The sequence below is a fragment of the Dipodomys spectabilis genome, unplaced genomic scaffold (genome assembly GCF_019054845.1).
Source record: "Dipodomys spectabilis isolate Male_0828 unplaced genomic scaffold, ASM1905484v1 ptg000030l, whole genome shotgun sequence".
NCBI lineage: Eukaryota > Metazoa > Chordata > Mammalia > Rodentia > Heteromyidae > Dipodomys > Dipodomys spectabilis.
In genome coordinates this window covers 8,536,271-8,552,116 of record NW_024870707.1, presented here as the reverse complement: position 1 = coordinate 8,552,116, position 15,846 = coordinate 8,536,271, and the positions used below count along the sequence as shown (strand labels likewise).

At 52.5% G+C, this 15,846-nt stretch overlaps 1 protein-coding gene across 1 annotated transcript; it reads left to right on the top strand.

Annotated features, from left to right (window-relative positions):
- Positions 1-1,734: 1,734 nt before the first annotated feature.
- Positions 1,735-15,178, top strand: Chrm1 (cholinergic receptor muscarinic 1). The gene is made up of 2 exons (XM_042676371.1): positions 1,735-2,195; positions 13,718-15,178. The coding sequence occupies exon 2, from the start codon at positions 13,793-13,795 to the stop codon at positions 15,173-15,175; it is 1,383 nt and encodes a 460-aa protein (XP_042532305.1). The 5' UTR covers positions 1,735-2,195; positions 13,718-13,792; the 3' UTR covers positions 15,176-15,178.
- Positions 15,179-15,846: the final 668 nt, after the last annotated feature.

The window sequence follows — 15,846 nt, the reverse complement described above, 5'->3', positions numbered from 1 at the left end:
ACACCCTCCCCCCCCCCCGCCCACCAAATAAGTGTTTTTATTTCTAAAGGGACGTGTGCAGAGGCGGTGGGAGAAAAGAAGAGGGAGACCAAGGCGATGGAGGGGGGTGGGGGGAAGGGGCCACGAGGGAGCCTGATTCAGACTCGGAAATGGGTGCGGAGCGGGGAGGCCTGAAACCCCCACGCTCGGCCGCGGGGACGCGCGGTCCGACGGGGGCGCGCGGGAACACTCACCACCGGTGGAAAACCGGGCGCAGGGGGGGGGACAGCCCATCCTGGGGACAGCCTGAGGGCTGATCCCACCCTGACCCCTGGCCTGGCCCTGGGATGGAAGCGGGAGCCGCTCGGAGCCCTCCCCAAGCTACAGTTGTCTGTCCAGCTTCAGAAAGGGGGTGTCCTGGGTGCGTGCTTGAGCCCCAACTTCTCAAAAGTTCCCTGGCACCTGCGCCCATCCCTGGGGGACCCAGCACCTGGGACTCAGGCATCAGCGTTAAGAGGGGTATTAGATGGGAGAAGAGAAATGGCAGGGAGACAGGGCCTGGACCCCAAACTCCAGAACTCTGGGTTTAGCACTGCAGACCTGAGTCCAAACAGTCGCCCAGCACGAGTTTACTTCACACTTCTGCCCTCAGCTTTCTTAAGTCCCTCTCAAAGCTTCAGCCCTAGTCCAAGGGGCAAAGAACAACACCTCACAACCAGTAGGTAGCCTAATAGCCCCCCCCCCCCCCCCCCCCCCCGCCAATTCTGCCTCAGGATCTGCTCCCCAGGAGGTCTCTAGGACCTGTTAAGATCATGGGGGATCCAGGTCACTATGGCAAATGGCTCCCCAGGGGCTCCATCTCCCCGGAAACTCAACACAGAAATCCAAACCTGCGGGGGGGGGGGGGGCGGGGGGGGGGGGGAGGAAGGCGGGAAAGAGGGGAGGGGAGGGGAGAGGAAAGGAGGAGTGGCCCTTTCCTTCCCAGGTATGCACACCTGTGAGCTTTGAGTGGGAGTCCAGGGAGACAAGAGTTTGACAAGCTGGGAGGAGAGCTTGTCTGTCTGTCTGTCTTCCAAGGGGAAGCTGGGGGTGGAGCAGGCAGGGAGACAGAGGCTGTTTCACTTATCAGAAAGAACAAATTCCACCGTTGGGCAACACTCAGACATACATTAAATAGACATGCAAGGTGCGCATGCACGCACCCTGCCTTCAGATCCACAGGGTCCCACCTGCATTTATGCAAGCCAGCTGCAGAGTGACCTGAGTCCACAGGGACACACACATGCCCAGATCGCCACAGCACAAGGAGCGCACACCCAGACTCATCCCCCACCCTCCAACCAGATACCCAGATACCCTGGTCCCAGGGCTTTGCAGACCTAGACAGCCGCTAGAGCACGTCCAGCCCTAGGGCAGGCGCGTCAGCCCTCTGGGGCTGTTCCAAGTTAGAGCCTCTCACGTGAGACCCAATGTGTCATTTCCAAACAGAAGGAATCTAGCTTCCTTGCAGCGGGGAGGAAGAGCAGGGTGTGTGGCTGGGTGGGTGGGTGGGTGCGTGGGCGCGTGGAGAAAGCATGTGTGCGGGCGAATGAAGCCGGCATGTGAATACCAGGGCATGGGTGTTGGGACCTGGTGCACACGGTTGGGGGGGAGAGGAGGAAGGGAGGGGCTCTAAGGTTGAGTAGGGGAAAGAGCCCAGAGAAACAGAGTGTGCCTTTGTGCTGGGTGTGTGTGTGTGTGTGTGTGTGTGTGTGTGTGTGTGTGTGTGCGCGCGCGCGCGCGCGCAGTGGGTGTGGGTGTTTGTCTCCCTGTATACGCCTTCTCTCCCATCCTGGACTTTTAGCCTTCCGGGCTCACCTCTCCTCATGTCTTGCCTCCTCCCTCACGGGGTTCAAAGTGGGTGCCCTGGCGGATGAGAGGGACACACTCCAGGACCTATTCCAACCCCAGATGCTGCCTGAGGCTTCCCTACAGCTCCCCCTCCCTTCCTTTCCTCTCTTTTCCTCCCTCCCTCCCTCTCTTTCCCTTCCTCCTCCCCCCCCTCAAGGCTGGCGTGCCAGGGGGTGGGACATGCCAATCACTGGCTGTGCCTCTCCCGCTGCCAGCACAGGGCGCAGCTCCCCCCGGGGAGCCAGGTGTTTGGGTCCCAGAAGACACCACCGGCCCCCGAGACGCAGATGAGCTGAAGACCCTACAGACCCTTCTCCAACCCCATGGTGAGTACATTTTCCAGGGCTTGGGAGGGGCTTTGCTGAGCCCGGAGGGAATGGGGTGGGGGGGTGCAGGAGAAGCAGGGTCCCCAAGAGCAGAGACCAGGTTAAGATAGAAGTGGGGTGCACCCTGGAGAAAGGATGCAGTGGGCGAAGTCTGGAGGCCATGAGGGCTCGGTAGGACTGGACATTTGCCATTCCAAACCCTCCATCTCTTGGTTTTGAGTGGATGCATCTGATGTTTTTCTGGGCTTCAGCTGGCAGAGGAGAGCACCCCCCCTCCCGTTAGGAAACTGGACCTGGAGCCCAGAGGGGATTAGGTTACGATGGAGTGGGCACAGAGCACCCAGTACCCCAAGAGCAGAGTGGAAAAGGCAGGAGGCAGCCCTCAGCTCTAGCATCCTGTGGAAGGTTGACCTCCCCCCTTTTATGAGCGGGGGGGGGGGGGGGGACCAGTCCCAGTACCTCCTTCTCTCCACAGGGTGCTCCAAATCCCACCACCCCAATCCACCTTCAGCCCCCCCCAGGATGGACTGAAGCAAGCTGCTGACCAGATGGATGAGCTGGATGCCAAGGTGGGTGTTGGGCCAGAAGCCAGGAAGAGACCAGGCAGAGAGCCCCTAGGCTCCTTGGGGACAATAAGCACATGGACAGCCATGCCAGCCAGGGAATGTGTGTGGCCCTGACATGTGCCTGGCGCAGAGGCCCCTCCCTATGATTTTAGTATGTCACAGACACACAGGGCCCAGGACCAGGCAATAGATGGACGCTACTATGTGGGGATGTGGGGGGGCCGGGCGCTCTGATTCTATTGCCAGCTCCTGAGCAGATAGCTGCCCAGGTGGGAGGGGGCTGTCAGCACCCACTAAATCTAAGGGTGCTTCACTTCCCACAAAACACACCTGCAACCCTCCCCAGACGGACCCGGAGCCCCCTCCTCCACTGGCTGGAGGGAGTTGGGAGTCTCTGGCAGTGAGACCGTCTCTCGGATGAGAGTGCTCTGCCTCTTGACCTCAGCGACTTAGGCAAAGAATGATCAGAGCTGAGTTAGGAAAGGGGAGGAGATGGTACAATGGGGGTAAGAGCAGGTGTGATTCTTGGCTCCCTCACTGGGCTGGGTGGTGGCTGGAAATCTGAGAACTGGATCCTGGATGCAATGAGACATTCAGGGTCAAGGAAGGGGGCTAGGTAGAGCCTGCCCATTGCGTGGGTGAAGAAAGTGAGGCTGAGAAGGGGAACAGACATGTTCACGGTCACGGACAGGAGACCTAGGGATCCACCTGGGGCTTGGTCTCTATTCTCTTCATTCTCAGCACAACACTGCGCTACCACCTCCATGAGCAAGATGATGGAATGGTGGAGAAGGGGGTGCAGCAAGCTTTGCGAGGCAGAAGCCTGGGCTCCAGGCAGGCAGGCAGGCAGGCAGGCAGGCGGGCGGGCGGGCGGGCGGGCGGGTGGGAAAGAGGTGGGTGAATCTCCCTGGGTTTCTGCTGTGATGCCATGGTGATGCCTAGGAGAATGGGGGAGGAGGGAGAGAGAAGAAAGGGAAAAGGGAGGGGAGAACAAGGAGTGAGGATCTGGGGTACATAGAGAAGAGGATGAGGGTGTCACACAGGCCTAGAGAAATCCAGGATCCAGCCTGCCCAGGACCAGGCTTCGCCATGGTCTGGCTAAAGATAGCCCATTGGTGAAGGTCCATCCTGGGTGCAAAAGATTTGGCAATGGTTCTAGGACAAAGAACCTCTTCTAGTCCAGCAGTGTATTTCCGAAGCATTTAACAGATGACACCTGCTGCCCACCACAGGGCAGCCTGGCACCCCTACTGGTGAGTTGGCCCTCAAAACAGGATTCATTCTATTTGTCTCTTCCTTCCTTCCCAAAGCCAGATATCAGGGCTAGAAGTTGTGTGCACCTTTCATGGATCAGAGAAAACTTAACCCAGGGAGGGAGAGAGGGAAGCTGGTTTCTGGGCTAAGGCACCAGCAACAAAGCCCAGTGAGAAGCTTTGTTTCTAGCTACTCAGGAGACTGAGCTCTGAGAATTCAGGTTTGAAGCCAACCCAGGCAGGGAAGTTCATGAGACTCATATGACCAACTGACCACCAAAAAGCCAGAAGTGGAACTGTGGTTCAAGTGACAGAAGGCAAGCCTTGAGAAAAAAAAGAAAAGAAAAGAAAAAGCTCATCTGGGCCCTGAGTTCAAGCTCCAGTAATGGTACCAAAACAACAACAACAAAAACAAAAGGACCAGTGAGGTGTGGCCAGGAGTGCCCTCCCAATACCGTCCCTGTGCCCCAGTCAGGGTTTTCTGCCAGCACCCAGGCTTAGAGTGACAAGATGGCTCCATGCCGCTCTCCTCAATCTCTTCCCTAGCATACCGCCATCCTCCCGATCTGCCCTCTCTACTCCTCCACCAGTACTAAGGCACAGGAAGGCGGATCTCTCCTGCCTCCCCTAGTCCTCCTCTTCCCTCCCCCTTCCTCTCACCAGCCAGATCCCGGCCCCGAGGGACTGGTCCAGGGCGCTGTGGTCAACAGCCTGGTGGTATGGACTCTGACTTCATCCCTTAACTCTTTGAGCCCAAGCACACACACACACACACACACACACACACACACACACACACACACACACACGACAGGACAGGCTCCATCCTACATCCATACACATCCTAGACCTCTCCTGGCTCCCCTGCATGTCAGGTAAGACAAAGTTTCCTTGGTCCATTTTTACAGATAAGGATTCCCTTGGTTGTTTTTCTCCTGTGATGAGGCCCAGCCTGGTCTCATCAATGCACAGAGAAAACATAGAGCCATGGCAGATGAGGGACTGTCGGAACCTAGGGGGAGCCCCTAGACCCTGCTATGGAGCTGATCCTGACACCCCACAGGCTCATTGTCATGCTCTGGAGCCTGAAGTCAATAAGGAAGATTCCATGTACACATTTATATAGTTAGTCCACAAATACTTATTGAGCATCTATTATCTGAGCCCTGCAAGAAAGGAGCAAATGAGGCAAACCGAGCCCCTACCCTGCCTCTCTCTGTCTCTCTGTTTCTGTCTGTCTGTCTGTCTGTCTGTCTCTCTCTCTCTCTCTCTCTCTCTCTCTCAGAGCTATGGCTAGTCCTCCCCCATGCCCAGTGCTGTCATCTTACATCACAGGGATAGATCACACACATACACACACACACACACACACACACACACACACACACACACTATACACATAGGCCTGATTCTAAAGGGAAGACTCATTCCTCATTGTTGACTGATTCAAACTAAGATTTAACCAAGTCATCAAGATAGATAAAGAGCCCTTCCTCTATGCTCTCACGAACAGCTTTAGCAGGGAAGGGTCTCAGGCACAGACCGATGAGGTCCAAATCCTGCTGTCATTGCTGCTGTACTATAAGGTCTCAAGGTCTAGAGCTTCAGTCGCCTCTTTTCCAAATTGGGAGTAATAGAACGTATTGCACAAGGAGATGTCACAGGTAAATTAAATCATGTACATAATGCATAGAGCCATGTCTGGTATATTCAGGCAGTCAGTAAATAGCAGTTGCTATGATAATATTAGTAATGTTATTAAAAAGCTCCCAGTAGTCTTCATCAGGAGGCCACAGTCCTGGGCAGAAAAGCTTCTTCCTGCTTCCTTCACAACTTCCTGTGACCCCAGACATGACATCCTCCAAGAACTGAGGTTCATCCTCTCCTGACAGAGCCATGGAATCGCCCCCACCATTCCCTAGTCTTGCTCAGCAACAGACACACCCTCACATACAAACACTAAGTGCTAGGAGTCTGCAGTATCCATTCCAAGGGGTTCCCAGGTCAGAGTGATTTGTCCAAGATCAGCCCACAAGATCATATATACATACGTACTTTGGGGAGTCTTCCCCCAACCCACTGCGCTCCTCTTGAACCAGTACCCCTCACACCCATGCAGGGTTTGTTGAGGCTTTCTTGTGTGTGTGTGCCAGTACTGGGACTTGAACTCAGTATTAGGGCACTATTGCTTGGCTTTTTCATTCAAAACTGGCACTCTGTGCAATAGGTTCTACTACCCCCATTCAAAAATAAAGTTAGCCCAAGGCTGGTGGCTATGCCTATAATCCTAGCTACTCAGAAGCTAGATCTTAGAAAGATTACAGTTTGAGGCCAGTCCAGGCAAAAAGTTCATAAGACCCCTCAGCTCAAGAAATAAAAGCTGAGGGGGCTGGGAAGGTGGCTCAGTGGTAGAGCGCTTGCTTTGCATGCATGAGGCCCTGGGTTCAATTCCACAGCACCACATAAGCAGAAAAAGCCAGAAGTGGTGCTGTGAATTAAGTGGTAGATCACTCGCCTTGCTTTGAAGAGCTGAGGGACAGTGCCCCGGCCCAGAGTTCAGGCCCTACGCCTGGCAAAAGAAAAAAAGGAAATAAAAGCTGGGTGAGATGATGTATGTCTGTTGTCCCAACTTCATGGGAAGCTTAAATAGGGGGAAATCACAGCTCAGGCAAGCAAGACCTTATGTTAAAAATAACTAAAGCAAAAAGGACTGAGAGCACGGCTTAAGTATTAGAACACCTGTCTGGCAAGGACAAGGGCCCTGAGTTTAAACCCCAAGACTGATATTAATTAAGAGAGTTGGAAGGTCTTTCTAGCCAGCAAGGCAAAAGACGGCCAGCTGCTTCACTTCTAAGGATCTCTGGTTACTTCTTCTCATAGGCCCTCCTGCCCTGAAAGCATTTGTTTAATACATCACAGCCATAGCTAATGCCCAACAAGAGCTTGTGGTCAGCAGAGGCCACTGTGGTCCTGTGTAGACTTCATATAAATGGAGGAGTTAGAGCAGCTCTAACTCCTCCATTATATGAAGAAGCAGATGGAGAGCCAGGGAGGGGCTAAGGCTGGGGCTGGAGGCTAGAGGGACCATGGGAAGTGGATCAGAAAAACAGCAGAGGCCTTTAACTGCACATGTCTGCTTCAGAACCTCATGCACAATAGCTGGGACCAGATTGGGAGGGCAGAGTGGCACACAACCCGGAAATGAAAGGTTAGGTGATTACTCCTGAGCACGTGGTTAGGAAGGAACAGCACTGAGCTTCGGCACCAATACTACGAAAGTTAGTGAGGGGCATACATACCAGGAAGCAAAATGTAAGAGTGGGTCACAGAGACTAGAGGTGTAGCTCAGTGGTAGAATATAATCCCAGGCCTGGGTTTCATCTTCAGCACCAGAAAGAAAGAAAGAGAGAGAGAGAGAGAAAGAAAGAGAGAGAAAGAAAGAAGGGACGGAGGGAGGAAGGAAGGAAAGAAAGAAAGAAGGAAGGAAGGAAGGAAAGAAGGAAAGAAGGAAGGACTTACCTAAAGAAATAACATTATATCATTTTTAAATTAAATAACAAGCTACACGGTGACACATGCCTGCAATCCCAGCACTTGGGAGGCTAAAGCAGGAAGATGGTGACTTCAAGACCAGCCTGGGCTACATAGTGAGGCCTTTTCTCAGAAAAAATATTATTAGTAGTAGTAATATTTATTATTAAGCCAGGTGCTAGTAGCTATGCTTGTAGTTCTAGCTACTCGGGAGGCTGAGATCTAATTATCAAGGTTCAAAACCAGCCCATTATAGATTCTTTATCTCCAATTAACTAGGAAAAGCCAGAAGTGGAGCTATGGCTCAAGTGGTAGAGCACCAGCCTTGAGTGAAAAAGCCAAGTGAGAGACAGAAGCTCTGAGTTCAAGCCCATGTACCAACACACAAAAAGAAGGAAAAAATAATAATAATACTTATCATCAAATAACAAATTATGACCCGCAGGCTGGCTGACTGTTTTTATAAATACAGTTCCATGGTGACAAGAACTAAATGTACAAAGGTAAAAAAGTGAGACAGTGCCGGGTCCTGTCTTGGACATTTTGGTAATCATTAATTTTTTGCATTCATTCCTATTTTTTAATGTTAGTTTCTTGATTATTGAGTGGTGAGGCACCCCTGAAATTCTGTACCCAAGATGAATGCCTGACTGATTCACCCACACCCTAAGTCCTAACCTGGGATGGATGAAGGGTCCAAGCTTTGAAGCCTATATGTGTCCAGGCAGACAGAGGCCCCTGAAGCTCAGAGATGCAGCCTCTCCATCCACAGAGCTCCCCTGATCTGGCTTTGCTTTTGCCCAGGGCCCATGGAGCAGCTGCTCCGTGGCACCAGGGAAGGAGGTATGACATGGGGTCAGCAGTCCAGGAGCCAGGAAACTTTGGACTAGATAAGACCTTCTGGCTGGGAATGTGGCTTAGTGGTAGAGTACTTCCCTCGCATGCATGAAGCCCTCGGTTCAAGTCCTCAGAAGGACATACACAGAAAAAGCTGGAAGTGGCATTGTAGCTCAAGTGGTAGAGTGCTAGCCTTGAGCAAAAGAATCTTAGGGACAGTGTGCCCAGGCCCTCAGTTCAAGCCCCAGGACTGGCAAAAAAAAAAAGAGAAGGAAAAAAAAAAAAAAAGATGAGACCTTCTTACCTCCTTTTCCCTGGGCCTCAGTTACTCCTTTTGTACAATGGGTATTAAACAGCCTTCAGCTCAGAAAATTAAAGGGACAACAGGTGGGCAGAACAAATGTTCAAGGGGAGTTCTCCCAGCAGCCTCCCAGGGGACAGCGTCGGCCTAGTCACAGCCCCTAGCTCAGGGTCTGACTTTTAGTTAAGGGACAATGCAACAACATTCAGTTTTCAAGATAAATTACATTTTAATTCAATGTGGCTTTTTTAAAAAATGCAAATTGGCAAACTCCAGCCTGGCCACCAGTCAGTCATCAGTTCTTGGAGTTTTTTGTTGTTGTTGTTGTCGGTCCTGGGGTCTAATCTCTGGGCCTGGGCGCTGTCCCTCATCTCTTCAGCTCAAGGCTAGCATTCTACCATTTGAACCACAGCGCTACTCCTGGCTTTTTCTGCTTATGTGGTGCTAAGGAATCGAACTCAGGGCCTCATGTATGCAAGGCAAGCACTCTTACCACTGAGCCACCTTCCCAGCCCCTCATCAGTTCTTATAAATGAAGTTTTACTGGGACTGCTACTTGGGCTCTCAGCCTGGCCCCTCCCTTCCGTGTTGGATCCTGGGCACATTCTCTTGCTTTCACTTACCCTCTGCTTCCTTGTCTATAAAACAGAGATAACAGTAAAGCCTGGGGCATAGTCCCTATTAACATTAAATGTCAGCTAGAGTCATTACTACTGTACTTTCAGGTTTGGGAAAAGGAGTGCTAGAGATCAAATCCAGTGTCTTACAGATGTTAGGAAAGTGCTCCACTGTTAAGGTACAGCCCCCTACCACAGACTCAACCTGCCCCACTCTAGGTACTAAACACAGGACTGTCTGATGCTAGGGAAGTGCTGTGTCCATAGCCACAGCCCTTTCCTTTGGTTTGTGCCAGTACTGGGGCTTGAACTCAAGGCCTCATGCTCTTGTTCTGCTTTTTGTTTTTGAAGCTGGTGCTCTACCGTTTGAGCCATACCTCCACTTCCTGGGGTTTTGTTGCTGTTGTTCTGGTTAACTGAAGATAAAAAGTCTCACAGACTTTCCTGCCTATGGTGGCTTCACACATTGATCCCTCCATATCAGCCTCCTGAGTAGCTAACATTTAGACCTGAGCCACCAGCACCTGGCCACAAATGTGTGTGTGTGTGTGTGTGTGTGTGTGTGTGTGTGTGTGTGTGTGTGTGTCTGTCTGTCTGTCTGTCTGTCTGTCTGTCTGTCTCCCGCATGCACGCACTCATGTGTTTTGCTGGGCCTGGGGCTTGAATTTAGCAGCTGGGCACTATCCTTGAACTTTTTTGTTCAAGGCTGGGCTCTCTACCACTTGAACCACAACCCTACTTCCAGCTTTTTGGCGGTTAAGTGGACTTTCTTTCCCAGGCTGGCTTTGAGCCTTAATCCTCAGATCACAGTCCAGTCTCTTAAGTAGCTAAGATTATAGGCATGAGCCACCAGCACCAACCATAGATTTCTTTTTAATAAAAGTAAACATTGCAGTAGAGAACCTTGTTTATCCCTACATGTACTAAGAATTAATGGGCGTCAGAGACTATTATAAGTATTTGACATTTATTCACTCATTTAATCCTCCCAACGATTTCTTAAGATATTAGCTACAAGCTAATGGGCATTATCACTTTACAATTAAGAAGACTGAGACATAAAGATGTTACATCAGGAGCTGGGAATGTGGCTTACTGGTAGAGTGCTTGCCTAGCATGCATGAAGCCCTGGGTTGGATTCCAGTACCACCTACACAGAAAAAGTGGGAAGTGGCTCAAGTGGTAAAATACTAGCCTTGAGCAAAAGCAGCTCAGGAACAGTGCCTACGCCCTGAGTTCAAGCCCCAGGACTGGCATAAAAAAAAAAAGTTATATCACTAGCAATAATCACATATCCAGTAAGTAGTGAAGCCTGAATTCAAATCCAGTCTGGCTTCAGAATCTGAGTTGCCTTTTTGTTTTTTTGGTTGTTGTTTTTTTTTTCCGGGGGCAGGGGGTTGTAGTTGTTTGGAATGTTTCGTTTTGTTGGAGGTTTTTGGTTGGTTTGGTTTGGACAGAATCAAGGCTTGAATTCAAGGGGTCTTGCACTCACTAGGTTTGCTTACTCACAACTGGTACTCTACTCCTGGAGCAATACCACTAGGCCAACTTTTTGCTAGTTAATTGGCAGTGGGGTCTCTCAGACTTTTCTGCCCTGGCTGGCTTCAAACCACAATCCTCCAGGTCTCAGCCTTAGGTGTGAGCCACTGGTTCCCCACCAAAGCTGAACACTTTTTTTTTTTTTTTCCAGTACTGGAGTTTAGACTCAGGCCCTTAGGCTTACTAGGCAAGTGCTCTACTGCTTGAGCCAGGCCCCCAACTTGGGTCCTTCCACTGGGATGTTACACGTGTCTCCTCCCAAGGAAACTGTCCAGACATAGCAGCACACACTGACAACCACGGTCCTTGCTCATGCTGTCACGTGCTTATTCCTTCCACTGAGAGCTCATCTCTCTTGGTGAACTGCTGACAGCTCACCACACTGCAGATCACCATCAGCCACACACCACCCACACCCTCTGTGACCGGGACCACTAGATGGTCCCGTTCCTCAAGGAACACCAGGACTTGGTAGGCCCTTACTCAAAATCTCTTCCTTGAAATTATTCTAAAAATACAACCCTGCCAGGTACAGGTGGCTCACACCCATCACCCTAGCTACTTAGGAGGCTGAGATCTGAGGATCATGTTTATTTATTTTTTATTTATTTTTGGTCAGTCATGGGCCCTGAACTCGGCCTGGGTACTGTCCCTCAGCTCTTCAGCTCAAGGCTAGAGCTCAACCTGAGGATCATGGTTCAAAGCCAACCTGGGCATGAAAGTCCATGAGACTCTTATCTCTAATTAAACACCAAAAAGCTGGAAGTGGAGCTGTGGCTCAGATGGTAAGCGCACTAGCGTTGGGGAGGGGGAGGGGACTCAGAGACAGCTCCTGGGCTCCAAGTTCAAAACAAAACAAAAATCAGCCTTGAGGAGCTGGAGATGTAGCTTCATGGTAGAGTGCTTGTCTAGCGTACATGAAGCCCTGGGTTCGATTCCTCAGTATCATATAAATAGAAAAAGCTAGAAGTGGTGCCATGCCTCAAGTGATAGAGTACTAGCCTTGAGCCAAAGAAGCTTGGGGACAGTGCCCAGGCCCTGAGTTCAAGCCCCAGGACTGGCAAAAAAGAAAAGAAAAAGAAAACCCTGAAGGCCATACGTGTGGGTTAGGAGGACCCCAACCTCTACAGTGGATGGGTATCTGAAGCCCAGAAAAGGAAGCAACCCCCTAGATCACAAAGCAGCCAGGCCATGGCTCGGATGGAACGTCACTCTTCACTATGGCTCTGCCTTGGCCTGGCCATGGGACCCTCCGCCCGCTCAGGAGATTGCTGCCCTAGTTGTTCCTTTCCTGCAGCCTTAGTTTCTGGGCCAGATGCCAGATCCCACAAAAGTCTGGGGGACCTTCCCGTTCCCCTTCTACCCCCTCCTCAGCTGGGACAAAGCTGGGAGAGAGAAAGAGGGCCACCCACGTCCCATCTGGGGCCAACCCCTCCCACACACTTAGCTTAGGAGCTGAGGCCTTCATCCCTGTTGCCTGCTTCTCCTTCAGCTTGCACCGCCAAACGGATGAGGGCTCAGCAGACCTCCCCCCTCCTCCCCCCCAACTCCCTCCCTCCCTGCCCCCTGCTGCCAGAGAAAAGTTCCTGTAGACACACACAGAAAGAAGGTGCAGGTGTAAATATACACACATTCGTTCCCCTCTTCCTTCTCTTCCCCTTACTCTGCAGTTCTGGCTTTTCCTCCCAGCTCTCTATGTTTTTTATTTTATTTTATTTTTTGCTGGTAATGGGGCTTGAACTCAGGGCCTGGGCACTGTCCCTGAGCCTTTCTGACCTCAAGGCTAGTGCTCTACCACTTGAACCACAGCACCACTTCTGGCTTTCTCTGTTTATGGGTACTAGAGGAATCAAACCCAGGGTTTCATGTATGTTAGGTAAGCACTACCACTAAGCCACAGTCCTGAGGCTTGAACTCAGGGCCTGGACACAGTTCCTGAGCTTCTTTTTACTCAAGGCTAGCACTCTACCATTTGACCCCACGGTGCCACTTCTGGCTTTTTCTGTGTATGTGGTACTGAGGAATGGATCCCAGGGCTTCATGCATGCTAGGCAAGCACTCTACCACGAAGCCACATCCCCAGCCCATCTCTCTATATTTGATGGAAGAATCTCACTGGATTGAACTCAGAACTCAGGGCCTTGGACTGTCCCTGAGCTTCTCTCTCTCTCTCTCTCAGAGCTTTCCAAGCACAGTATAAGCAAAAACTAAGTTCTGATCCTATTCACCACCTTGTCATGGTATCCAAGGCTTAGAGCTACTACCTCCTCCCATGAAATGAACATAAGAAAGACCCTCCTCCCAGTAATGCACCCCCATTAAATTAGGTGATTCAATTAGGTGCTTTAGCAGTGTGTCTGGCATGTAGCATCTACTCAGTCAGCAAAGGTTTTAATAAGGTTAAGTTAAATTCTTTGGCAATTTGGCAGGACTGTGTAAATACAGTGAGTCTCTAACTGGAAGTGGAGCTGTGGCTCAAGTGGTAGAGTAGTAGCCTGGAGCAAAAAGAAGCTCAAGGTCAGCACTCGGGCCCTGAGTTCAAGCCCCAGGACTGGCACAAAAATAAAATTGAGTCTCCCACTTCCTGCCCAGATGAATTAAGCAAGACGGGACCTAGGAGAAAAGTGAGGCAGAGCGTATGAATGGTGATGCTGGAATGAGGACTCAGATAGAAGGATCTCCAACCTATTCCATGCTGCTAGCAAAGCATGGCTGGCTGGCAAAGTGCACTGGAAATGACCTGTGTGTCGGCACCAGAGATAAGGGAGGGCGATGGTGTCTGCCCTGGGGCTCTGACAGGGCTGAAGGGCTGTACTTCCACTCGGGTCTACCAGAGGTGCCCAGTGGCTCAATGGAAGTTCATGTTCTCTGTCTGCAGGTGAAGCCCCTTCTCTGAGGAAACGCTCACTGTGACTGGAGGAAGGGGCTCTGGCTCTCATCCCACCCAGCCATCATGAACACCTCAGCGCCCCCTGCCGTCAGCCCCAACATCACCGTCCTGGCACCAGGAAAAGGTCCCTGGCAAGTAGCCTTTATTGGGATCACCACGGGCCTCCTGTCTTTGGCCACAGTGACAGGCAACCTGCTGGTTCTCATCTCCTTCAAGGTCAACACCGAGCTCAAGACGGTCAATAATTACTTCCTGCTCAGCCTGGCCTGCGCAGACCTCATCATTGGCACCTTCTCCATGAACCTCTACACCACATACCTGCTCATGGGCCACTGGGCCCTGGGCACACTGGCCTGTGACCTCTGGCTGGCCTTGGACTATGTGGCCAGCAATGCCTCCGTCATGAATCTGCTGCTCATCAGCTTTGATCGCTATTTCTCCGTGACCCGGCCTTTGAGCTACCGTGCCAAGCGCACCCCTCGCCGGGCAGCTCTGATGATCAGCCTGGCCTGGCTGGTTTCCTTTGTCCTCTGGGCCCCGGCTATCCTCTTCTGGCAGTACCTGGTAGGGAAGCGGACAGTACTGGCCGGGGAGTGCTACATCCAGTTTCTCTCCCAACCCATCATCACCTTCGGCACAGCCATGGCCGCCTTCTACCTCCCCGTCACAGTCATGTGCACGCTCTACTGGCGCATTTACCGGGAGACGGAGAACCGGGCCCGGGAGCTGGCGGCCCTGCAGGGCTCTGAGACCCCAGGCAAAGGGGGTGGCAGCAGCAGCAGCTCCGAGAGATCTCAGCCAGGGGCTGAGGGCTCCCCAGACACCCCTCCGGGCCGCTGCTGTCCATGCTGCCGGACCCCCAGGCTGCTGCAGGCCTACAGCTGGAAAGAGGAAGAGGAAGAGGACGAAGGCTCCATGGAGTCCCTCACCTCCTCCGAGGGAGAGGAGCCTGGCTCTGAAGTAGTGATCAAGATGCCCATGGTGGACCCCGAAGCCCAGGCTCCCACCAAACAGCTCCCCAAGACCTCCCCGAATACAGTCAAGAGGCCCACCCGGAAAGGGAGGGATCGATCCAGCAAAAGCCAGAAGCCCCGTGGGAAGGAGCAGCTGAGCAAGCGGAAGACTTTCTCCCTGGTCAAGGAGAAGAAGGCGGCTCGGACCCTGAGTGCCATCCTGCTGGCCTTCATCCTCACCTGGACACCCTACAACATCATGGTGCTGGTGTCCACGTTCTGCAAGGACTGCGTCCCTGAGACCCTGTGGGAGCTGGGCTACTGGCTGTGCTACGTCAACAGCACCATCAACCCCATGTGCTACGCACTCTGTAACAAAGCCTTCCGGGACACCTTCCGCCTGCTGCTGCTCTGCCGCTGGGACAAGCGACGCTGGCGCAAGATCCCCAAACGCCCCGGCTCTGTGCACCGCACCCCCTCCCGCCAATGCTGATGGGGAGCGGGGAGAGAGGGAGATCCACCCACCACCACTCTCCTGGCATCCTTCCACCCCAGCCCCAGGGAGAGGCCAGTGGCAAGTGGGCAGGTGGCGGTGTCCTCAGACCCAGGGCCCCTGCTCAGGTCCCACCCAGCTCCCTTGCTTCCCCTGGGGCACCTTCCTGGGACAGACCTGCCAACTTGTCAGAACTTTGCTCTATTCCCAGGCAGGGAGTGTGACCCGGGGAACTGGCTTTTTTTCCTGTTCCCTGTGGTGTGGGAATAGACTCTTCACCAGGAAGAAGGCCTGGGAGGAGGATCCGGGCTTTGCACTCCTTGTTTGCTGTTTGAGTTTAGGCAGGAAGTCAGGAGCCAGCAAGACGGGCCAGGAGTTTAAAGCCACAATCTTCCTTGGCCCAGCAGGGAGCCCGGAGTGCAAGGAGAGAGGCTGTCCCCTCATCGAGGGCTCCAGTAGGGTACTGACACCCATCACCAAGAAAGCAAAGAGCTAGGGGGATCCCTCGCTGGAGACTCCCCCCCGCCCCCCGCAAAGGCTCTACATGTCTAGCGAGGACCTAGACACCTGCTCCAGAAGTGTCCAGCTCCCCCCTTACAAATGTCCCCCAGAACACTTCCAAAGCAATTGACTGTACATCAACCAGAGAAAGGTACCAAACCCGGTCAACT